A 25,833-nucleotide genomic window follows, 5' to 3' on the forward strand; every position below is an offset into this window, starting at 1 on the left:
TACTGTAGAAGATGTGCACTGTTATATACATATTGTCGCACATTTACTTACCTGGTCCTGTCGTGATCCAGCGGCGCGTTCTCTGGCGAGGATTCGGGTCTTCCGGGAATTAACTAAGGTCGTGCGCCTGATGTCCACCAGGTCTGCCGGAGTTCACCAACCTATTCCTGGTGCATGTGAGTGATTGGTTTCGCAAGAAAATTTGTTTTTTAAATTCAGCGCTTTTTTTGAATCCGTCGGGTTTTCCAGTGGCCACGCCACCCGATTTCTGTCGCGGACGAAATCCGATCGTGAGCGCCAAAATTCCGGCGTAATTTGTCGCAATACGGAAAAATTCGGGCAACCCAACGAAAGTTCAGCCGCGGAGCCCATAGTAAAAGAGTCCCATTATGTTGTACAATAATAGGTATATACTGGTGCCCATCCTCCATTTTTTAGTGTGTCAGGTCAGATGTCAGGGCCCCCTGACACTGCAGGCCCTATAGCAGCTGCTATGGCTGCTACCGCTGTAATTGGGCCCCAGGTTCTACTGAAAGATAAGATTTCAAAATTTCTTATTCTCTGTGTGTGTGAAAGGTATCGTATGTATCAAAGTAGAATCACCCAAATCCAAGGCTGTGTATCAAATAAAGATGGAGAAAACTGCTGATACGATAGTGTTATCCAAAAAAATGTTGTAACCCAAAAACGTAGTTGCATCTGTCCCAAATTTTCCAGGACTGTCCCATATTTTAAGTGCCAACTCCTGCAAATGTAGCCTGCTTGGGAGTTGAGTTTGTGCAAACCAAGGCCAAATGTAGCTGTTTGTGAGTCAAGTGGAGACCATTCCGTGGGCGGAGCTAAAAATTCCAAGATTTTTACCAACCAAAAGCCTAATATGTATGCAAAAAGTATCTCTAATACAATCAAATTTCAATGATATCTCTCAATGTTGAAAGCGACTCATTTCTGACACCATTAAGTAGATATTAAAGCCTCACTAAACAAACCCAGCTCATATTCCTCCATCTGCCATCGCCGTAATTACCTTTACTGCAGAGTTTTCAATGCGCTGTACCATGTTTCGCACAATCATATTTTTTATGTTACTGTACATAAACCAGACTTTACATGCGGAAATGAAACCATTGGGAGTTAAGTACAATATAAAATGATTTGCTTATGTCCGAGGGCTTATGTGTTGTGTTACTACAGGCTCAGAACGATGGTGGAGAGTCAATAGATTGCGCGCTTGTTACAATGGGGGCCGATATAGTAAGCAGACATGGCCCCCAGAGGAGCGGCAAAGGGGTTGGAAGAGGTTACTGTCACACCCTGCTCTATGTGAATGGATGGAGCATAGGCCTATTTGAGGTTAACAGCAATATATAGCATTACATAGCTAAACAGAAACCTAGTGACCTTTATATTTCCATATTTAAGGCTTTTAGAACACAATGGGGGTCATTTAGTAAGGGCTCGATTTGCATTTTCCCGACGTGTTACCCAAATATTTCCAATTTGAGCCAATTTCTCTTGAATTGCCCCGTGTTTTTGGCACATGCTATCTGATTGTGGCGCATCGGCGCCAGCATGCACGCAACGGAAATCGGGGGTGTGGCCGAACGAAAACCCGACGGATTCGGAAAAAACGCCGAATTTTTTTTAAAGAAAAAAAGTGTCGCTGGACACCCACTCACCTTCAGCCAGCAATGGATCGTGAAATCTGGCAGACCTCGGCGGACTTCAGCGCAGCAGCGACACCTGGTGGACGTCGGAGGAACTGACTTAGTGAATCGCCGGAAGACCCGAATCCACCGCAGAGAACGCGCCGCTGGATCGTGAATGGACCGGGTAAGTAAATCTGCCCCAATGGGGCTCATTTACTAAGGGTCGTGCTGCTCACTTTTGTCGGACTGTGCGACTTTTTTGGGGATTGCACAGCATGCACAGGTATTTAACGGGTGTCTGAGCTGCAATTTTGGCGCATGCAATCATTTTTTGGTGCAACTGCGCCGGCGTCCATGCAAAACAAATTGGGGGGCGTGCCGTCAGACGATCCGACTGATTCGAATTGAGTGCGGGATTTAACTTTTAAATTGTGTCGCAAGCCCAAGCACTTAGATGAACCACTAAAAAGATGGTGAACTCCGGCGGACCTGAGCGGGGAAGCGACACATGCAGGATATCGGGCGCACGATCTTAGTGAATCGCGGCAGAGAGCATTATGGTCGGACAATGCCCTTACGGTGAACTCTAGCGGACGAGTAAATAAATGTGCCCCTATGTATGACCGATTTCAGGCTTCAGCATTTCCTGTATTTTAAAAATTCTATTGGGCTATTCCACACAGGTTCTCCATGGGGGTATTAAGGAGGTTACAGAAACTACAATCACAGTTAGGCTACATTCAGATGATGTATGCCCGCTGTACTGTACTCGGCGCTGCGGAGAGAAGCAGGGGATTAGCGCTGCCCACCCCCGCCCCTCTCCATAGTTGTATACAGCGCACGGCACCGTATCATGTAGAAAGATAGGACATGTCCTATTTTTCTACGGGCTACGGAGCGGTACCTCTCCCGTACAGCATCGTAAGCCCATAGAAGTGTATGGGGGACGTATATCGGCTGTATATACGTCGGCCGTATATACGTCCCCTATACATGTGGGTGAATGCAGCATTAGTAATGATAACTTGACAGGTTCCTGTCACACAGTTGTAAATAAAGAGCTCACAGAGTAGCCTCCCTAACTATATACTTATGTTATTTCAGTTTATTTAGTACATGGACAGGACAATCAATCCCATCTAGCAAAGTACTGTCTCTGGTTGGTTATGTGCTAATACTGTGCTGAGGCATCATGGCATAACAGCAAACCAAAGGAGAAGAGAAAAAGTAAAAATGTAAAAAGCAAGGTGGAATCTTTTTTTAAGCAGATTGAAAAAAGTGCAGTATGTATAAATGAAGTACAAAATGTGAAATATAATCAGATGGGAGGTGCAGGCAAAGAAAAATGTCTACTGTAAATTATAGGATGGCTATAACTTTTTTTTCAAAAGTAACCATACATATCTTATAAGACTCCACACAACTTTTTGGAGTGTTCTGTGTACATGTACTTGGTATTGTTGGCGCCATAGATCTAACCCCATATGAAATATTAGTAAGATGTCCCAAATCTCTAGACACTTTTGAACTTGATCCCTTTAAATCAATGGCTGTTTCTTCATTTACCTGACGGTTTCCATCTGCATCTTCATAGGTGAGTATATAACCATCAATCTGGGCCACAGGAGGATTCCAGGTCAGGGTGGCTTCTGTCTGCGTAACTTCAGAGGCCTGTAGATTTTTGGGGGCATCAATGTCTAGGAGAGATTAAAAACAAATCATTTAGTGTAATAAAAAGACAATAAAAGTATAAACTTCACATTTCCTCAAAGCAATAGGTTAGGGAATTGAGTGATCACATTCTTGGAAGAATCCAGGAAAATTTGGGATCAGAGGCTGGACGTATATAGAGCCTAGTGACCCTTGCAGTAAGTGACACGTGGTCAGAGTCTTCTGACGGCTTCTAGGTCGCAAAGGGGTTGGCCACTTCACCTCATGTTTTATGTAATGGGTGTGTAAGTGTGGGGGGCAGGATATTGGGTAATTTACCAATATACATCTATTACTAGTTCTACTCCGCTTTCTTGATATGTAAAGTGAAGCCTCCTGTCTTTTACCTCATCGATCAGACATTCCTGACCATAAAATGGCCACCGATGGAGGGTCATGTGATCTCTATGTCCATAAGCAATCGCCAGTTAGAGATCACATGACCGTCCATCGGCCATTTTATGGTCAGGAATGTCTGGTCGATGAGGTAAAAGACAGGAGGCTTCACTACTAGATGTATATTGGTGAATTACCTCATATCCTGCCACCCCCCACTTACACATTACGCAAAACATGAGGTAAAGTCGCCCTATAAAGAGAACGTTTCCCCACCACCACTAACTCTGACTCTTCCACTGAATTTGGTCGAGTTCAGGAAGTTTTTATAAACCTGAAATGTGTCATATCCACTTTATTTTTTTGAAATAAACAAACCGATTTGCATCTGCAATTTAAAGCTTATTCGGTTGTAGGTAAAAGCACCCGAAGGTGCCCCCCTTTCATCTGATGTCATTGTTTTAGGATATGATAATATTCTAATTAGGCTTTCATTTGTCAGATGTGTGGTCCTGGGCTGGGGCAGATAGCCTGGCTCCGCCTATTTGACAGTAGAGGTCATGAAATTATGGCCTGGATTACTAAAGAAAAAACTCTTTCTACCCCAGTCGCAGTTGATGGAGATGGTGAAAGATCCTCTTTAAGGGTAGGGAGGGTGTTGTTGTCTTAAAGAGGCACTATTCATGCTTCAAGGGTATTTTAGGGGCAGGACATATATCAAAAAATAATATATAATCTGCCAATCCTACAGTCAACAGGATTGACACACAACCCAATCTCACCTGTCATGGCGCTTACGGTGGCTCTCTTGCTCCTCTTGTTGCCCTTCTCTGCCCATATGTTGAATATATACTCCATACCAGGGGTGAGGCCTGTCAGGAACGTGTTGGTCTTGTCCTTGGCCACTGCCATCTCCTCCCTGTGTCCATCAAGCGATGAGTACGTTAAGATATAGCGGTCTATTTGCGCCCGGGCAGCTTGCCAGGACAGGCTGGCTGTGTCTTCACCCACGTCCGTGACCACCAGGTTTTTAGGACCATCGATTCCTGAAGATATTTTCTCATTGTTAGTCATCTATTCATCTACTACATCATGCATTCCTACCATTTTATTCTGGGAGTCCCGCCGTGCCGAGGACAGAACATTACTGATTTTTTTTCTTCTCGTAAATGTGTGCCTAAATATTATTTCTGCCTTTCATATACCTTTTCCCTTGCTGCAGCTTTTATACCTGAATTACTGCCATGAATACCGATTAAAGCTTTCATTTTCCATTTCTTTTTGTGAAAGTTATCTTTTATGTATCTTACATGTCTGGTAAGAATCAAATGATCTAAAAGGACATAAAAGTCTCCATTATATAGCGAAGCACATAGTCTATGAATACAGGGAATGTGATCAGCCCTTCCACTATAGGATTTTATCCCTTCCTTTGATTATAAAACAGCATCTACAGGGCTGTATTACTATAAAGAGCCAATACTTTGCGGTTGTGTGTGCATTGTACATTCAGAACATGATGTTTCCCATGGAAAGATTCTTTCTGTATATTTGCAAGTGGATTTACACGTGAATAATAAAAGGTCTTATTTCCATGCAATTTCATGTTGGGGAGAAATATTATTCCAGTCATTACAGAGACCAAGCATGCACTTTGCAAGTATAATCCAATACAATTACAGTAAAGCTAAGGGCTTTATCAGAGATATGTGAAACATGAAAAATGTGTGCAATACTCAGTAATGTTGCCTGTAAATACAGAGGCTGTATGTTATTTCTAGGGACTTAATGGCCTAATTGATGGAACAGCTTCCTTTTACCCATTTGCAGGGCCATTGATTGGTATCAATGAGAAGAAGCCACTCTCACTGTGCTTTGGTGGATCCAATATTAATAGGGTAAAATGAAATGAATACAGCACTTGTAACACCAGACCAGTGGGTCTGATACTCACCTTATAAAGAAAAGTGAAGAGAGGAGAGAAGTCTAAGCAAGAAAGAAAATGTGCCAAAACAAAATATGGCCATACTGTACAAATCTAGGTTTCTTAACCTGTGGTACTTATATCCGGAAAGTGGTGGTATATACCATATCTCAAGGGAACACTTAGCTCGCTTGTGGGCAACCAGTCTAAGTCCAAGAAACTCACTCTATGCACTGGAGGGATATCCTGGACTAGACCTCCAACCACTAGACAGAACTGAAATACTGGGGCAAATTTACTTACCCAGTCCTGTCGTGATCCAGTGGCGCGTTCTCCGACGAGGATTTGGGTCTTCCGGCGATTCACTAAGGTCATGCGCCTGATGTCCACCAGGTGTCGCTGCTGCACCAAGGTCCGCCGGAGTTCACCAACCTATTCGTGGTGCATGTAAGTGTGTGTCAAGCGACACTTTCTTTTTTTTTTAAATAGCGAAATTTTTCCGAATCCGTCGGGTTTTCCGACGGCCACCCCCCACGTTTTTCGTCGCAAGCCGGCGCTGATGCGACATAATCCGATGGCGTGCGCCAAAAACCGAGGGCAATTCAGCGCAAAACAGTAACATTCGATAAACCCGGCTGAAAAACGCATTTCGGACCCTTAGTAAATGTGCCCCACTGAGTTCAGTCCAGTGATACAAGGGTCAGTCCAGGAAATCCTGCAGCATACAAACACAGTTTCTTGGACTGAACTTGCTCGTGGGCAAATGACCATAAACTGTTCTCCTGATTTGGTACAAAATATAATCATAGCTTTTGGGGTTTTTTGTTTTAATTAAACAAATGGGTCCTGGGCCTAGAAATATTGGGTAGAACTGGTTTAGAGAAGACAGGTCACCACTTTTGTTTTAGTCAGTACTTGCATTCCTCATGAACTAAGAACTCTAAAACAAAATCTCTTAAATTATACATTGTGCCATTCCTTATGTTTGGCGCTACTATTTCCCTGGTCCAAGATGTGTCAGTATTATACTGTGCAGGGTCATACTTACTGGGCCAAAAACATTTAAATAATGGATAATCTGAACCAGTCTAGAATTTCCTATGTTTCAAGACAAAAGTGCTTTGTTCTCCACATTCCATCTTAGGCTAAATTCACACGATGCCATAGTACGGCGGGCACACACGGCACCGGGGAGAGGAGGAGGGGGTCAGCGCTGCTCACCTCCGCCCCTCTCCATAGTGATATATGGCGCATGGCGGCGTATTCTGGGAAAAGACAGGATATGTCTTATCCTTCTCCCGGCTACGGAGCGGTACCACACATGTGCGGCACCGTACCGCTCCCGTACAGCGCCATGCACCCATTGACGTATATATGGCGTATATACGTCGGCCGTATATACAGCAGTGTGAATGTAGCCTTAATCTGCTTTTTCACTCTTAAATCTCTGCTGAATTCTGTTTTGCTAGCAAGAGAGATAGAATCTCAATAATGTAGGAGAAATGGCCACAGAAGAGACCCCATTAATGAAATAGCCTCAGCAGAGACCCCCATTAATGAAATGGCCACAGCAAAGACCCCTTTTAATGAAATGGCCACAGCAGAGCCCTCCCCCCCATAAATAAAATGTCCACAGAAGAGCCCACCCTTTAATGCAATGCCCACAGCAGAGCGCCCATTGCCTTCTATGGGGGACGTATATATGGCGTAGGCCGTATATACAGCAGTGTGAATGTAGCCTTAATCTGTAGCCCCTTTCAATGAAATGGCCACAGCAGGGAACCCCTTTACACAAATATCCACATTACAACCCCTTGAAAAAAATACTCTCCTCCGGCTTCTTCTCACGCGACCACAACCAGTACACTTCATAGTGTATACGTGCCGGCTGGAAGAGGAGAAGAAGGAGCCACGGGGAGAAGAAGCCGGAGGTGAGTATAGATTTTTTTTACCTGCAGGTATTTGGCTGCGGCGATCTTCATATAGGACCTGGGTACGGGCGGGGGCCCCTGGCAAGCCGAACCCCATTGGATGAACTAGATGACCCAACCATTATTCTGACTATGGTGACTGTAAGAAGTTACATAGAGCAGGGGAAGGAATACACTCAGCTCAGAGAATACAATTACCATTCTCCATGTTCCTCTTATCTATCCCTCTCCCACGTGGACCCAAAAAATGGAAGCAAATCGTCTTTCTCTTCGCTTTTTAAACATCCGATTCTCGACAAAAGAAAACAATGAGAAGTTTGCCGCTAAGGTGACAGATCCTCTTTAAACAATTTCCATGCTTTATCACCTTAGAGCTCAGCCTAGTCTTCGCACGCCTCTCCGCCTCTCCTTGCCTATGATAATTTACGTGGTTTATTATGCAGCAGTTTTCTTAATTAAATTAATCATAGAGAGTATATTTACACGGCTGCCTGGAGTATATAAAAGAAAATAATTAGGATTGTTTAGCACCTCGCACAAGTCTCACTGTACTGGGGATAAACTATGGTGTAACAAACGGGGTTAAAAGAGAGATAATTCCAGGATTTATGGATCGAGCTTGATGCCAGAGATGGCAAAACACAAATAATGAAATTGTACAAGTCTGCAGAATAAGCGATATTTATCGGAGTGATATACAAGGCGTCTGGCTGCTGATATATACGCTACGATACCCATGAGTACTCATACGCCCTGAGATAGATATTGCAAATAAGGCATTTTCATGTGATGCTCGCTGGGTAAATAGTACAGTTTAATGAAGGATCACAGAGAAGTCGGAAATCATAGCTCTCCACAGATCCCATCTAAATTTACATGAAGGGAGATAAAAGTAAATGTATGTCCGGGTGGCGGCAGCGCTATCATTCCTACGCAGAAGGAACGTAAATGCCATATTTAACGTCTTACGGTGCGCTCATGTAATATTCATCCGTGACACTTACTCAGAGGGTGCGTGACAGGTCGTAATATAGATATCCATCCGCTGAGTAGACTGATGAGACCGGTGGATACGTTCAGCAATGACCCTCAGTGGCGGTAAATGATTGACGGAGCGCTGGAGCGCTTGTTTGATCAACTGATTTGAATTCTCGCTTAAGGTGTAGAGTGATAAATCATGGAGAGGACAACTAATGACCGTGTGAGCAAAGAAGTGGCCTCGTAATTAGAGGATATGGTCCAGCGCAAAAGAGATGTTCGAGAGGCTGCTGCACTACTAGTCTCTGCACGTGTCTTATAAAGAGAAATGTGGATGCGTCATATGTAATGTAGAAATTCTGCATTATTACTCATGATACATCTCCCCCTCTGAACCCATACCCCTACACATTCATAGTGAAGACCACACCATACCCCTACACATTCATAGTGAAGACCACACCATACCCCTACACATTCATAGTGAAGACCACACCATACCCCTACACATTCATAGTGAAGACCACACCATACCCCTACACATTCATAGTGAAGACCACACCATACCCCTACACATTCATAGTGAAGACCACACCATACCCCTACACATTCATAGTGAAGACCACACCATACCCCTACACATTCATAGTGAAGACCACACCATACCCCTACACATTCATAGTGAAGACCACACCATACCCCTACACATTCATAGTGAAGACCACACCATACCCCTACACATTCATAGTGAAGACCTACACATTCATAGTGAAGACCACACCATACCCCTACACATTTACCAGCGTACCTGTTATTCCAACTACTGATGAGGTTTTTCCTTCACGTCCTTTTCTCACAGACTGCACGCTGATATCATAGGCTGTGCTGGGCATCAGACCTGAGGAATACAACGTAGATTCTAATGGTAAATATAATATTAATGGAAATTATTTAATAAAACAGACAAGGGCGAATCGGGCCCTTAGTAAATGACCCCCACTGTCTTGACATCTATATATACATGATATCTGCACGGGGCATGTGCAAATAGGACGTATATAGCCGTATGGCAGTCGTCAAGCAGTTAAATTAGAGTCACATTTTGTGATGTTCTGTATATATATAAGGCAATGTCCCCATATTTCCCGTATCTCTCCGTACATATGCAGCTGTTATATAAATGATATCTGTATAATGATCTGTCTCTTTTTTTTCCGGTTTTACACACAAGGATACAGTTTTATATTTCTCCTGAAAAATTGAGGTCAGTTTCCGGCAGAAAACTGCAGCTAATTTCTATGACGCTGGGTACATTTATTTTGTGAGTCTCATCTGTTACCAGAACAAATCCTTGATGAATAACCTAATTTATACTTATCTAAGTAGAATTTCATCTTTCCTCGGCACATCCAGATGTATCTGCCTGCACTTGCATTTATCTACAGCTTGTACATACAGGGTTTTTTTTTCTCCGCTCTCATCAGATTGAATAAAATGTACATTTTACACTTTATATTCTTACTCAATAATCTCTGATAATGGAATTTTTTTTCTTCGGTCTCGAAAATAAAGCCAAAGTTGTAATAAAGTGTGAAAAAGTTAAGATTTATAAAATGAAAAAAAAATTACTGCAGTGTTTTTAATATTTCCTATGAGCCACATACTGCAGTGCTATATATAGAAGAAGGCTCTTAAAGGACATCTACCACCAGATTGCTGCTGGTAGAGTGTCCTAAATAGGCTGCTCGTTATATCTAAGGGATGGGTGGACAGTCATTTACATGTAAGTCGGCTTCCCAGGACTTTAATTTATGCACGCCCACATTGTGAGCCTCCTCCTGTCATCAGCCGGGGAACTAGAATCCGGCCAGTGATGTCAGAGCATGGAGACAGCAGGATGTGTGCTCTCTCCTAGTTCCCCGACCAAAGGTAGGAGGAGGCGTGCATAAATTAAAGTCAGTGGGGGCCGAGAGGCACTCGGGTGCCGTCTGACTGATCACCTCCAACACTTTTACAAAGTTATTATTTCAGCAATTAAAACGTGGAAATACATGTAAATCACAGTATCCCCTTTCCCTAGACATAATGAGCGGCCTATTTAGGACACTCTAGCACAGTGATGGCGAACCTTTTAGTGGTCGAGTGCCCAAACTGCAACCCAAAAACCCCCCTTATTTATTGCGAGGTGCCACCAACAATTTCAGCAGTAACTTATTGCTCCCTGTTTTTCAACAACTTTCAATCATATTGGTCTCCTGCGGACAGCAACATAGTAGAAAGATGGAAAATTTGCATTATTCTAGCTTCTTTCCAGTCTCCCTCTGAACACAAAGAATCGTGGGGCCAGCAGGAGGTCCTCCAAAGATAATTCAGTCCTGTCTACTCATTCTCCCTTTTCTTACAGTCCCAAGTAGTGAAGTAAGTATCACTTTTTTTGAGGTCTGTCTGGTGTGCTGGGGCGATGGCCCGGGTGCCCACAGAAAGGGCTCAGAGTGCCACCTCTGGCACCCGTGGCATAGGTTCGCCACCACTGCTCTAGCACCAGTAATCTGGTGGTAGATGTCCTTCAACTCACATTTCGGGTACTACTTGCTTCATATCTTACACTTCCTAAGTAGACCATTCAGGAACTTTATATGGCAACATTCCAGTAGACATGCTACCATAGCCCATGAACTGACCATGGAACATCTGGTTCCGGTCCACTACCGCAGAACTTTGTGATAAAAATATATCATTTACTCCCTTTTCCCCTTCAGTCTTCTCTGCCGCTGCTGTGTGTGGCTCTGAAGCCAGCAGGCGCGGTGATGTCATCATATTGCGCCTGCACAGTAATTAGGGGAGGAACATTATAAATGGGGTGCTACAGGTAAGGAGGTGTTATAAAGGGAGGTATCACAGAAAGGGGGCATTAAATTGTCTGGGGGCCCACTGATGTCTTATACATTGCAGGCACACATCGGGTTGGGATTAGTTAAGGAGTAAGGGCAGAGCTTGCAGAGTGGAAATTTCTAACACATTCTATCCCCTACCTCCGGTCTTTGGAAATATATTTTTGGTTTAAGCGTGTGATTGCTGGTAGCCCAACCACTAGGACTCTCAGCAAGCTGGAGAACGGTGACCAAAGGTCCCCTGAAGTGCCCAATACTGAATAAAGCACAAGTTGGCATGCACAACTATTCCATTTTTTGAGATTTCCTTGATGGCTTAAATGATGGCTACCCTGTAAGTCCCATAGAATGGGGGAAAACACGGGTTTAAAATGTGCGTATAAGCGCAATGGGTATTGGGCACCTAAGGGGTCATTTGGTTCCCAATTCTCAAGCTCGCTATTCATCAATAGTGTAGGATGGTCCATGAATAGGGTTTGGAATTGCCGGTGATGGAAAATTATGGAGGTTTACCTAAGGAGCCGCAGGAGGAGAAGGAGTGGCTGTTGAATGAATGGAAGGTGTTTGTGCCTGAACACATCACTTCTGCCCTTCACATCTTCCATTGCTCACAGCAGGACCAGCCACTGACTGAAACTGTGGTGAAGGTGTCTGGCCATGGTGCTTCTGCTCTTCACAACTTCTACTATAGACTTTTGGAGGTATGTGAGCAGAAGTTTCAGTCACCTCCAACCTCATTGTCAGGCTTCTGGGGTAGAGAACCCCCTAGACCTCCGCAGACGATGACACAAGCCAACACCTGGGACCGGAGTCTAAGTAACACGCGGTCTTCACCAGAGCCCGCCGCAAAGCAGATTGGTCTTGCTGCAGCGTGGTGCCACCAGGTCGTTCCACAGGTGCGACTTGTCCGTGGTGGCAGCCAAAGTCAAGGTACAGAAACGACAGGCAATCTTGTGGTCGGGGACAAGCAGGTGGTCAGGGCAGGCGGCAACGGTTCAGGGTCTGGGAGAGAGCAGGAGGTCAGGGCTGGCAGCAGAGAAGCAAAATCAGGAACAGGTCCAGGGTCACAACGGGAGGTCAATACACAGGAAACAATCACAGAAAGCTTTCTCTGAGGCGTATGACCACACAGATCTTTTGGGGGTCGCTGGGATAAGCCGGCTTTTATGGAATCCCGGGAAGTGGCCAGCACCATTCAGCGATGCGCTGGCCCTCCAAATTTGCGAGTGCTGGCCTGGCCTGTCATTGGACTATGTCCCAATGGATGGGGAATATTGTATTATGAGACAAGCCATACAAGTTTTCTTAACGGATAAGGAGATGATCAACTTGAGCTTGAATGACCTTCTAAAAGAGATCCAGATGTGCTGTCCAGACGGGATGTGCAATGTGCTCTCTTACTGCAATAATCAGTATACTGACCAATAAGAAAATAATGAGATATGAAAATTATACCCTTCTGTTTTCTTTTTATGAATCCCATAATTATGGGGTAAAATATCAGACGTTACGACTATTGGCAGCTAGTGCAGATGCATCAGCTACTTTGTTGGCCGTCATACCTGTATTACAAGCCTCTTATCTCCTTTGTTACCTTGGGGGCCAACAATACATTACGAGCCCTTACAAGATGTTCAACTCAGCCTGTGAACATATGGAGACACTTAACTTATACTGCTACTGGCGGCCCTTACCAGACCTGCCCATGTCTGTGCGAAGCTCCATCTGTGTCAGACGTCACAGAGTTACAGTTACACAACTGGTCACATAAAAGAGCTTCAGGACTGATATTGGGATTACGAAATGCAAAGAAAGTATGATATAATAAAGCTTAAAGGAAACCTACCACTTCTGAAGGTATGTATGAGATGTAAACACCGGGCACCAGCTCAGGGTGAGCTGGTGCCGGAGCTTACCTTAGCTAGTGTTTTAAACTGCTATATCGCGGTTTAAACACATTTTGAATTACAGCCCCGAGGTAGCTTCGGCGCTGTGCGCGACCGTGCGCGCGCGCGCCTCCATAGGAAGTGCCGGAGGCGTCACGCGCGCACGACCGCGCGGGCTGTAAATCAAAATGTGTTTAAACCGCGATACAGCGGTTTAAAACACTAGCTAAGGTAAGCTCCGGCACCAGCTCACCCTGAGCTGGTGCCCGGTGTTTACATCTCATACATTCCATCAGAAGTGATAGGTTTCCTTTAAGGAATGGATCTGGCCATAAATAAGCAGTATTTGTATGTAACTGGGTCAGGTTATGAAGACTAAAGATAAAGAGCCTTATGTTGGTCTAGAGTCTTTGTACAAAGCATTTACCAACATGATAGACCATCACTGATCTGCTGATTTTGTAACCAGTAGAAGAACCCTATTGAACGCCCACCTGAAATGACGTATCTGGTCTTGGGGTCATTGCTTTGGGACACTTGGACCTCAGTCTCGGCTCCTCCAGGCTGGGCAGCATACTTCAGTTTAAAGTAGTCAACTCTGATATCCGGGTTCTCCCATTCCACCTCCAAGGAATCTTCTGTTTCCTCCGTCACCCAGAGAGTTCCCAGAGCTGCAGCATCTGGAAAGTAGAGAAGATTTCAAGTCCCTGTGTCTATGAATGATATCAAGGAGAAGAGTAGATACCATCATAGATGTTAGTTATAGAAATGAGAAAATGACACTAATGCTGGATTGTACAACATACTGACTGTCTCTTTGCCATGCCAAAATGAAAAATCTACTTCAACATCTGAAAGTGGTGAGAAGTTGTGTGGTGGTCCCCTCTTCACTGGCCCTAAACCCAAATGACCAAGAAAAGGAAATGGGCCAACAAAAGAAATCTCCTCTCCAAAGTGGACCCTATTTTTATATTTTGCATCTTAACTAGTGATGAGTGGACCCAAACTCGGACCTGTGGTTGGGGTCCGCTCATCACTAGTTAAGATGCAAAATATAAAGCCTGAGCTCCAGGCTTTAGCCTCCAGGTCTCCAGGCCTGATCCCGAACTTCATTAAAGGATCAGTGCTGGAGGCACATCCTAGCCCTAACCTGGGCCCTGCAATTTTTGGGAGGATCGTCGTTCCCTGATGACGTTATCGGGAGCAACAACCCTCCCCAAAATTGCATCGCCCATCGCTGCTGGAAGGTTACTGTCAGTTTACATGACTACAGTGATTAAATGAAACTTGTGACTTTGCCAGCAGCGTTTACACAGTTAACCCCCATGTGATCCTTGCCAGCACCTATCACGGGTGTTGCTCGATGGGGTCTGGGTTAGGCCAAACACAAATTTTAATGGGTCTGCTCATCACTAATCTCAGTATTTATGTGCGATAGATGTGAGATGAGAGATAGATAAAAGATAGATGATTAGATAATAGATAATAGATCTAGAGATAGATGGATAGATTCCACCAGAATGTAAGCAGAAAGTATCTGTATATTACAAGCAATAGATATTTCTCTCTGTATAACATCCCTCCAGTGGGGTAACTAGAAGCTGATGGGCCCCAGTGCAAAGCCTGTGCCAGGCCCCTGACTATAATGTATGGTTTATAGTAATAGTCTTCTCATATGGGAAAGTGACACCATAAGGGCCCCCTAAACCTCTTGGGCCCGGGTGCGATCGCAACCTCTGCACCCCCTCAAGTTACACCCCTGCCTCCCTCCTCACCAGTTTGGCCTTCAATCTCGGCTGGATCACTGGTTATTCCATTCTTCACCTGATACATCAGTATTTTGTACAGGGTGCTGGGGTCTAGGCCACCGATCTGGTAAAAGTCTTGGTTTGCCGAAACTTTAATCTGCTGTTTCAGGCCTTCCTTTCCAAAAGGATAATAACTGATATAGTAATAATCCACTTCCACCAGCAGGTCCCAGGCAATGCTCAGCGAGTCCTCGGAGGTGCTGATGAGTCGTAAGTTCTGCACGGCCATCACTGTCAAGAAAGAAAAAATAGGTCAAATATTTATGTAATATCCATCATTTCTAATGTCTGATTTTATCGGTTAATATGAAAATATATCAATGTCATACATTAAGAAAATATTGGGGGTCATTTATCTCTATTTTTATTCCTTTTTTCTGTCTTTTTGGAAACATTTTTTCCCGCATTGCAATTTTTGTGCCTTTTTAGGGACATTTGTTGATCGTTCCGTAAAGACAAATTTATCTTCTATTCCAGATGTTCTAAATGTCGCAAATGACATTTATAATTTCAGATTGTCTCAAATTTGAGATGTTTTTGGGCTCAAAAAACTCCAGATGAAACCATACTTAAAGTAAACTTTGAAAATGGAAAGAAGTGACTTGAGACATTTGTGCGACATTTTTGAGACATTTGTAAGAAATGTCTCAAAAAGAGATCTGCAAAAAATTTAACACAGGGTTAAAAGTGAGATTGCTAAATTGACAAAGAAGCGGACGGGAAAAAAAAATAGGCAAAAACCAGCCAAAACAAACAGATAAAATAAATGACCTTAATTGTCTTGTTTACGGTATCTTGTATGTCTTGTAGTCACTTATCACATATATTATACAATGCACACAGAAAACTGATACATTTAGTTCTCATATGGAGAAGTTATGGCATATCTCTAGGGTGGGGTATGACTTATAAACCAGTTTTAACAATATAGAGCGGCAGACAGTGTTAGATATTGTCTCTAGAGATCTATGTAATTATACCTTTATTTTAATTTATACTTCAGGAACTGTATCTGGACTTGGAACATGTGGGAACATCCTCACACTTCTGCATTTTTTTAAACTCTGCATTCAACACTTCTCTCCAGCCTATCTACTCTCCTGTAATATCCAACCAGAAGCCTGCTCCCGGTTAGACATCGCAGCAGAGAGGATGGTCTTCAATTGGTCAAAAGTGCTTATAGACTCTCTTTATCAGCAGCTATTGTCTTCTGAATAACACATGCCACGGTTATAGTGGTCCACATGAAAAATTGGAGGTGTATGGCCCCATTTACTTCAAGCAAACCAGACAAATCTGGTGGTCTGAATAATCTCTAAAAACCCAATTTAATACAAAAATGTGTCTGAAATGGCCAAAGTAAGAGTCAATGGGCCTTCATGCGCCGTGTATGATAGCGGCGCCGCTGCATTTGCGCAGCGCGATACATCAAGATGCTTCAGCCTCGGGCAGGTTGCTGCACAGCGTTTATTCTACGACAGGAAGGGACTTTTTACATGTGAAAAGTCGACCAGCAGCAGTGAGTGCGCCAGTGAGGGGACAGTAACGCCAAGCGACGGCCCACTCCCGGCTGACCGCGCCTCCCATTCCCTCCCCTTCACGCCCCACTGCCATGAGGGGCAATGAACCAGCAATAAATATGCCCCAATCTGTCTGCCTAGAGGAGCAATACTCTCTCCATCATGTACATATGTGCTGTTCTGTATAACGGGAGGGGTTGTACTCAATTTATATAAAGAATTTCGTATAAAAATAGTAATACAGGCATCCTGAATAGTAACTTACCTTCTGAACAAGATTCACCGAAAAATCCCTCATCACAGAAGCACTGGCCACCATCACAATGACCATTTTCACCGCAACTGATCAAACAATCCACCTCTCTGCAGGTCGGTCCTGTGTATCCGAAGTTACACTGGCAGACGCCATTCACACACTTGCCATTGTCGCCACAGTCTGGGATACAATCCTTCTCGCTGCAGTCAGGTCCCGTGAAACCAACCGCACACTGGCAAACGCCATTGACGCATACACCGTTATTAGCGCAATTATTGGGACAGCTTTTCTGAGAACAGTCGGGTCCTTCCCAGCCTTCATCACACACACAGGTGGCAGTTACTGGGTCATATCTGCCATTGAAACTGCAAAGACCGGCCATTTCTGAGAAAAACAGAAGAAAAATATTATAGTAGATTTTATCCGAAATATGTTTTCAATACTAAAAAATCTTAAGGGTTTTATTGTTGCAAAAAACAAATTACTGTAAAAAGTGAAAGTTTGAGAAGTTTAATTAAGATGGGATAGACGCAATTGTGTGTGTCCTGCCTTTATATTTGTACATGTTACATCACAGGTTACAGAGATTTAATGTAAAGTTGAACCCTCTTTAAGTAAATCTACCATGAAAATCCATCATGATAAACCAGGGTCATTACTCATAGATCCAGGCAACGTCACTGTGGTAATCTCCTTATATTTGTTATCCATGGCCTCCTTCCTTCTAAAGTCAACTTTTAAAATTATGCCCATAAGCCTAAAGGGCTCTTGAGGGCATTACCAGAGCCCCTCCTTGCTTCAGATTCAAAGACTGTGGAGTGCCGAGCAGTAGCAGAGAAAGAGGGTGAGACAGTCTAATCTGCAGCACAGAGGGGCTCTCGGAACCACCCCAGGAGCCTTTCAGGTTTGTTAGCATATTTTTAAAAGTTGATTTCAGAGGGAAGGAGGTCATGGATAACAAATAGAAGAAGATTACCACAGTCACAGTGTTGGGATCGATGAGTTAATGTCTGAGGGTTATCCATGCCTGATTTTCACAGTAGATTTCTTTTAAAGATATCCATATAATAGAAAAGGCAAAAGTGATTGGTTTTGTCTTCTCTACTCCAACTTAACTAGTCTTAACCAGATTCTCATCTGCTCTTTCGGGCTCCTTGGTGCTTATCTGCGTTGCTTTTTTTTGCTGTGATAATGACATTTTGCCTGAACCTTGACTATTCTTCTGCCTAATGATTTTGTACCGCTCCACCATCTTCATTTTGACCTGCTTTGCCTTACTTACCTAGTTGTCTATATTGCGTATGTTTGTCTGTCCTACTGTTTCTGTGCACTTATCCAGGGTAGAGACCGCCACTGCTCCAACAGAGTGCACCAACATTTTCTTGGTGCACCTTTAACATAGGGGTGGGGATTTATAAACGCACTTGCGTTTATAGTGGCGCCAAGATTGTGCGCCCGTTATCCTGCATGTGTCGCTTCCCCGCTCAGACCCGACAGAGTTCACTTTCTTCTTCCTGGTGCATGTAAGTGCATTGGATTGCGGCACAATTTGAAAGTTAAATCCCGCGCTCAGTCCGAATCAGTCTGACGGCACAACCCCTCAAGCTGTGTTGCATGCAAGCCAGCGCAGCTGCGCAAAAAAACGATTGTGTGCAGCACAATCCCAATGCAGACACCTGTTAAATTACTGTCAAAGCCGTGTAATCCCCAAAAAAGACGAACAGTCCGACAAGTAAATGAGCCCCAATGTCTTTTCTTCTCTACTTCTACCCCACTAGACTTAGAGAAAATTATACAAAGGGAAAGGATAAGCATGGAGCCTGTCCTCTTCTAGCCCCGACGTCCCTGCTCGCCTATAGTCACATCAAATGTCATCTTCAAGGGTTTAATGACCAAAGAGTGAAGCGCTATATGATTGTAGTGTATTCTACCTGTGATTATTTTACCACTGAATTCCATTCGGAAGCCAAATGTATCCGTGTGCTGACGGAAAGGCCACTATTCCTTCTATTCTCTCGTTTCCATAATCTCATCTTGTTTCTGACATTTGAGAAAATATTGTTTTAAATGTCAGAATTAAAAATCACATTTTTACCGCTAGGTTCCCCCCCGAAGCTGGGAAACAGGCTAAACAAATTGCGGAGCGGTTCCTATGTTTACCTACATGTCAATCCGTATCCGAGTACATGAAGCCGGGACAAAGCGTGACATTCATCCTGATTACACCGCGGAGAGGAACACTAGAGCAGCTGTTTTTAACCTAAAACCTGATGAAAGTCTCTTTATTCTGACAGGTATGGGAAATGCTGGGTCACAAGAAGGAGAAACCCTTGCAGATATCTGCACACTGAAAGAGAAGAAACCTTCTAAGACCTAGAACACTGGGGCTTATTTACTAAGGGTCGCGGATTGCACTTTCGTCTGACTGTTCACGATTTTCGGGATTTGCGTGGCTTTGACAGGTATTCAACAGGGGTTCGCGCTGGGATTTTATCGAACGCGATCGGATTGTGGCGCAGCTACACTGGCTTTCATGTGACAGAAATCGGGGGGCGGGCCTTTGGATGATCCGACTGATTCGCGGGATTTAACTTTCAAATTGTGTTGCGAGATCAAGCACTTACATGCACCGGGAAGAAGAAGGTGAACTCCGGCGGACCTGAGCGGGGAAGCGACAGATGCAGGATATTGGGCGCACGATCCTAGTGAATGCCGAACAATGCACAATGAACTTTGCTGGAGCGAATAAGTAAATGTGCCCCAATGTGTGTGATATTTCACTTTGGAAGGGGGTAATCCCAGATTATTTTTTTCCACATTACGCGGCTCCCTGCCAGCAGCTTGTGGCAAGTGCCAGGTGGGAGGGAGCTGCAATAGTCTGTGTCCTGTGTCTCAGTCTCGATGCATTATTCCTCTCCTCCACATCATGAATGTGCAGGAGAGAAAGAATGCATGAGGAGACTGAGACACAGGGACACAGGCAGCTGCATCTACCCCCCCCCCCCCTCCCATTTCCCCCACTCACCTGGGACTCACCACAAGCTGCTGACAGGGAGACAGGTAATGTGAAATAAAGTTTTATAAAGTAGTGGCAATATACAGAATGCTGATTTTTAAATCATCACAGCAAAGGCAATGGGAAGCTAAAAATGACATTCCTAGTGACAGGTTCCTTGTGTAATATTTTACATGGTAATTTGTTTTTTACATCTTTGATCTTGCTGATGCAAAATACTGACCATGATACTGTTGTGTGTAACCAGCCTTAACCCTTTCAGGGCCAGTCAACATAAAATGAAGTCGAACAGTGGTCAAGGATGCATGGAGTGGGCAGAGCCCTCTTCACATAGGGCAGGTGTCTGCTGTATTTTACATTTTGTTTACCAATGTATTTTTTAAAAATTTTTATCTTAAATGTTAACATTGTATTTGAAATTCACCTAAAAGTTATAATAAAAGACTAAACATTTCTCAAGGTATTAATAACCAAACACTATAAATTAATGATATAAATAATATCTAAGTGATTGTTCTGACCCAAAGAATAAATCTGTCATCTGGACGACACAGTGAAAGCCGTAAAAAAAAAACAAAGCCCATAAGAAAGAGAAGTAACTGGGTTTATCTGCCAATTCCACCACATTAGGAAATTTTTTTTCTGGCTTCCCAGTACATTGCGCATCAGAGGTAATTCATCTCTTACCTATAGAGCAGTCGTCTCCCATGAAGCCTTCATCGCAGACACATACACCATTAACACAACGGCCATTGGGACGACAGTCAACAGCGCATTTCTTCTCACTGCAGTCCACACCGGTGTAACCCTCGGCACACACGCAGGCGCCATCCACGCATTTTCCGAATTCCCCACAATCCACTGGGCATTTCTTTATCGAGCAGTCAGGTCCTTCCCAGCCCTCATCACACTGACAGTAACCTAATGCCGGAGAATACTTGCCATTCCCGTTACAGTTGCCATAAAGTGCTGGAAAAGAAACAAAATGATTAAAAATGAATTATGAAGTCGTGTACACACGTTATCATACAGGGCTGTGATCAGCTGATGATCCATGTGGCCAAAATAAACAAAGTGCTAACTGCAGGCGGCATGTTATAGAGCAGGGGGAGCTGAGTAAATTGTGCAAGGTGTCCTACCTCCAGTCAGCATGTTATAGAGCAGGAGGAGCTGAGCAGATTGTAAATAGTGTCCTTTCTGCAGGCAACAAGTTATAGTGCAGGAGGAGCTGAGAAGATTGTACATAGTGTCCCATCTGCAGGCAGTATGTTATAGAGCATGATGAGCTAAATAGATTGTTATATCTGCAGGCAGCATGTTATGGAGCAGGAGGAGCTGAGCAGATTGTACGTAGCGTCCTATCTGCAGGCAGCATGTTATAGAGCAGGAGGAGCTGAGAAGATTGTACATAGTGTCCTATCTGCAGGCAGTATGTTATAGAGCATGATGAGCTAAATAGATTGTTATATCTGCAGGCAGCATGTTATAGAACAGGAGGAGATGAGCAGATTATACATATAGAAATCTGTACAAATAGTAAGGCAGGAGAGACAAATATTTTTCCTTCTCTGCTTCTAACCCTACAACCCTTTTAGTGATCAGGATGGAAAAAAGACATTGGGGCACATTTACTAAGGCCCCTGCGATAGTTTTATGTTAGACTTTGCACATTGGACCTGGTGTGGTTTTGTCCGCACAGGCAGAAGATACATTTTGAGGTCTAAGCCCTCTTTCAAGTGAACAATAGGAATCAGGTCGGCGGTTCATGTAGCCCCTCCCCTAATTGAATAGCCCTGCCCCTTAATTCAGACCACGCCCAATTTAACTCCAAAAATTGGGGTTCAAAGTATAGTAGGGATGGGCGGCTGACTACCTGAAGACTTCTCCCTATGTAATTACATGGGGAGCCGTTCGGGAGCCAGAAGAGCTGATCACTAATAGTGTCTTATCTGCAGTCTGTTATAGAGCAGGAAGAGCTGATCACTAATAGTGTCTTATCTGCAGTCTGTTATAGAGCAGGAAGAGCTGATCACTAATAGTGTCCTATCTGCAGTCTGTTATAGAGCAGGAAGAGCTGATCACTAATAGTGTCCTATCTGCAGTCTGTCATAGAGCAGGAAGAGCTGATCACTAATAGTGTCCTATCTGCAGTCTGTTATAGAGCAGGAAGAGCTGATCACTAATAGTGTCTTATGTGCAGTCTGTTATAGAGCAGGAAGAGCTGATCACTAATAGTGTCTTATGTGCAGTCTGTTATAGAGCAGGAAGAGCTGATCACTAATAGTGTCCTATCTGCAGTCTGTTATAGAGCAGGAAGAGCTGATCACTAATAGTGTCTTATCTGCAGTCTGTTATAGAGCAGGAAGAGCTTAGCAGATTTACATAGAGACCTAATGAGAACAAGATATTTTTAGCCAAATCATAGCAGAACCCTACATCCATTTTCGTGAATCACTTGTAACACTTTATTCATATTTCGGCTTCATCTTGTATATTTTTTCTATATTTTATCAATCTCATTGTTCTAACTTACCATTTTTTTTATTCCTACAAACTTTCTAGCTAAAAATATATTCTCATTATACTTGGCCGTCGGGGACTTCATTTCTTTGAAATTCCTAAACCGCCAGCAGGTTAACTATGGTAACTGTGCGATAATCATGAGAATGAAGGGGAATAAATATAGATAATTAAGAAGTATCGCTAACACCTGTAATTTAAAAGCGATCCCACAATCCTCTGCGCCCACATAATACGACTGCGGGAGCCGCAATTAAAATGGTATTAAATCGCATCAATTTGCAGCCTTCACACTAAAAAAAAAAAGGAGCATTCAAGTGAAAATGTCTCTTTTATCAAATATTTCACTTGGCCAATTTACTAAGTAAATTCCTAGGTTCTTGCGCATTTACCTTCCTCTCTAGGAGGACGCCGCTTTGCATGGGATTATTACACTGGTTTATTTGCACGGCGTTGATGGGTGCACAAAATGAGGAGTTTTATGGGGAATAACTCTGAATTTATCGCCTCTTTGAGGGATTTCATGGGAGTTTTTTTAATTTACTGTGTCATTTTTTTTAAAATAAATATTGCGAATACGCTTTATTTTCCTCTGGTACGAGGCGCCATCTAGTGGAGCGATGAAGAATTGCAGGACGTCTGTGCAGATTTTTATCTCTTTCTAATCCACTCCTTTAATCACTGCACGAAGCATCTGATATTAATTAGGCGGAAAAGTCGACTGACCCCCCCAGGTCACCGCTGAGATAATGATCAGGTTCTGGCTCCTCTGCAGCTTTTCTTTTTCGATTTTTTTTTTCTTTAATCCTTACCAACTCGGCAGTAATAGAGGGTATTAATATAAAACCGAACTAAATTGTTATCTTGGCATCTCCAGTACTTAGTCTGACATGTTTGATTGCGTTTTTTTTCGGCTTCTGAAGAATCTAATAAAGAGAAACAATAGCAGAGGGACGGCGGGAGAAACAAATGGACCTGTCGCTTTTATGCTTCTTGTATTCTCTGACTGATGTCAAAAGATTGCAATTACGTAAAAAGACGGGAGAATAGGAAGTAATGTTTCTAGTACAAAAGGTAAATGGACAAGGTGATCTTTGATGTGAGGGCACAATGTTGTATCCAGCGGAGGAGTGATTGAAGTTACCAGGAGGAAATATATAGAGCATGGGGCACATACACTGAATGTGGTTTGCTTGTGTATAGTGCAACATGCGCCAGATTCATGAAGAACGTGCGCCAGAAATCATAAATCTGTCGCTTCCCTGCACTGGCCCAGCAGGGTTCACCAACTTTTTTGTGGTGGACCTTTAACTTTAATAATTCTTCTTTATTTATATAGTGCACACAGATTATGCAGCGCTGCACAGAGCATGTCAAATCAGTCCCTGTCCCCAAAGGGGCTCACAATCTAAACAACCTACCAGTGTGTTTTGGAGTGTGGGAGGAAACCGGAGGACACCCACGCAAACGCGGAGAGAAAATACAAACTCTTTGCAGATGTTGACCTGGGTGGGAATCGAACCCAGGACCCCAGCACTGCAAGGCAGAAGTGCTGCTCACTCAGCCACCGTGACGCCCTTTTGCATGATAAACCTGGTGCACAGGCCGACAGGAGCGCCGGAACGCCCCCTAATTTGTGTCGCATGATGCCTTCTTAAATACCTGTGCAAGCAGTTTGCACCTAGAAGACTGCACAAAGTCCGACAGAAAACTGGTGCAAATAAGTAAATAAGCCCCTATATGTAGATGATGCCCTAGTAAATTCCTGCAAGGCAATAGTGCTGGCTATAAGGAGACCAGTTATAGGGTATGTAATGCTGTAACACGTCAGCCCAATAGGTTTTATGGTATAAGATCTGCAGCAAATATCTGAGATGTGCACATGGACGACTGCCTGGGGTGTGCAGAAGATCGATACAAGGATTAGCCCCTTTGTCATACAGGATTTTACTCCTCTTCACACTGAGGGACTCATTTACTAAGGGCTTTGCGACAATTTTTTTGGCGCAAAATTCTTTTTAGTGCTAACTGCCTGCACAGGTATTTAAGAAGTGACCGCGCCACATTTTGTGTCGCACACAACCCTTTTGCGGTGCAGCTGCACTAACCTCCATCCGACAAAATTGAAGGTGCGTGCCGGAGCTCAGTAGTACCGTGCACCAGGTATATTATGTAAAGTCCAACAGAATTGTGTCACCTGCAAAAAAACAGTTGTGCACTCTGACAGAGCAGTGCAAGGGGTGCTAGAGGACGTGCGCCTGAAATCATGAATCTGGCGCAGACTCTTGATCTTAGTAAATGTGCCCCAATGTGCCAGAGATGTAACATATTCCAATATAGTTAATCCTGCTCTATAACATGCTGCCTGAACATAGGACACTATGTATAATCTGCTCAGCTCCTCCTGCTCTATAACATGCTGCCTGAACATAGGACACTATGTATAATCTGCTCAGCTCCTCCTGCTCTATAACATGCTGCCTGAACATAGGAAACTATGTATAATCTGCTCAGCTCCTCCTGCTCTATAACATGCTGCCTGAACATAGGACACTATGTATAATCTGCTCAGCTCCCCTGTTCTGTAATATGCTGCCTGTAGATAGGACACTTTGTCCAACCTGTCCAGCTCCTCCTGCTCTATAACATGCTGCCACAAATAGGGCAATATGTACAATCTGGTCAGCTTCTCCTGCTCTATAACATGCTGCATGTAGATAGGACACTATGTATAATGGTCACCATGACCCCACAGTAGCCAATAGTCACAGTGCAATATAATAGCTCCCTATTTGTAGAATCCACTCCATGTATATTTAGTTGTAGAAAAAATATTTACTCACCTTCCCCCCTCCCTCAAAGCAGCAGCAGACTTCTTCTCTTCTGTGCAGTGGTTGTACATGGCTCTGAAGCTAGCAGATGTCATGATGTCATGATTGCATCTGCTGGCTTCAGAGCCACATACAGCCACCACACAGAGGAGAAGAGGAGAAGACTGCTGCTGCTATTTGGGGGAGTGCGGAAAGGTGAGTATTGGAGTAACCTTCCCATATGCTGCCCTATTGACCAGTGCAGCATAGCGGCAGGTAGACAGGATTTGACCCCCAGGCCATGAGCTTAACACCCATTTGGTATGCAATCTGCTCAGCTCCTCCTGCTCTATAACACATCATACCTATAAACAACCCATCCATACAATATATAGGCCAATATAGTGATATAAAATCACTACTCTCATCATTTATGACCGGTCCTGTTGTCCCCAGCAGTGGAAAACACATCTGTCCTTACAAAGGGACATAACATTGAAGAGCAGAATTCAATTAAACTAATTTAACCAACTATCTGCTCGAAAAGTCATAAAAATTTATCTCCCGCGACACTTAAGGTATATATCATCAAAGATTA

At 43.7% G+C, this 25,833-nt stretch overlaps 1 protein-coding gene across 1 annotated transcript in view; it reads right to left on the reverse strand.

The window, feature by feature from the left end:
* The window catches only part of LOC140104075 (tenascin-N-like), a 44,118-nt gene that overhangs the window by 9,898 nt on the left and 8,387 nt on the right, over window positions 1-25,833 (reverse strand). Inside the window, exons 3-9 of the mRNA XM_072127428.1 lie at window positions 20,593-20,874; window positions 16,899-17,273; window positions 15,081-15,344; window positions 13,800-13,985; window positions 9,337-9,426; window positions 4,478-4,741; window positions 3,216-3,346 (exon numbers count right to left, since the gene is read on the reverse strand). Coding sequence (XP_071983529.1) covers window positions 3,216-3,346; window positions 4,478-4,741; window positions 9,337-9,426; window positions 13,800-13,985; window positions 15,081-15,344; window positions 16,899-17,273; window positions 20,593-20,874 — 1,592 coding nt within the window. The remainder of the gene's footprint in view (window positions 1-3,215; window positions 3,347-4,477; window positions 4,742-9,336; window positions 9,427-13,799; window positions 13,986-15,080; window positions 15,345-16,898; window positions 17,274-20,592; window positions 20,875-25,833) is intronic.

This window comes from Engystomops pustulosus, chromosome 10 (genome assembly GCF_040894005.1).
Source record: "Engystomops pustulosus chromosome 10, aEngPut4.maternal, whole genome shotgun sequence".
Taxonomy (NCBI): domain Eukaryota; kingdom Metazoa; phylum Chordata; class Amphibia; order Anura; family Leptodactylidae; genus Engystomops; species Engystomops pustulosus.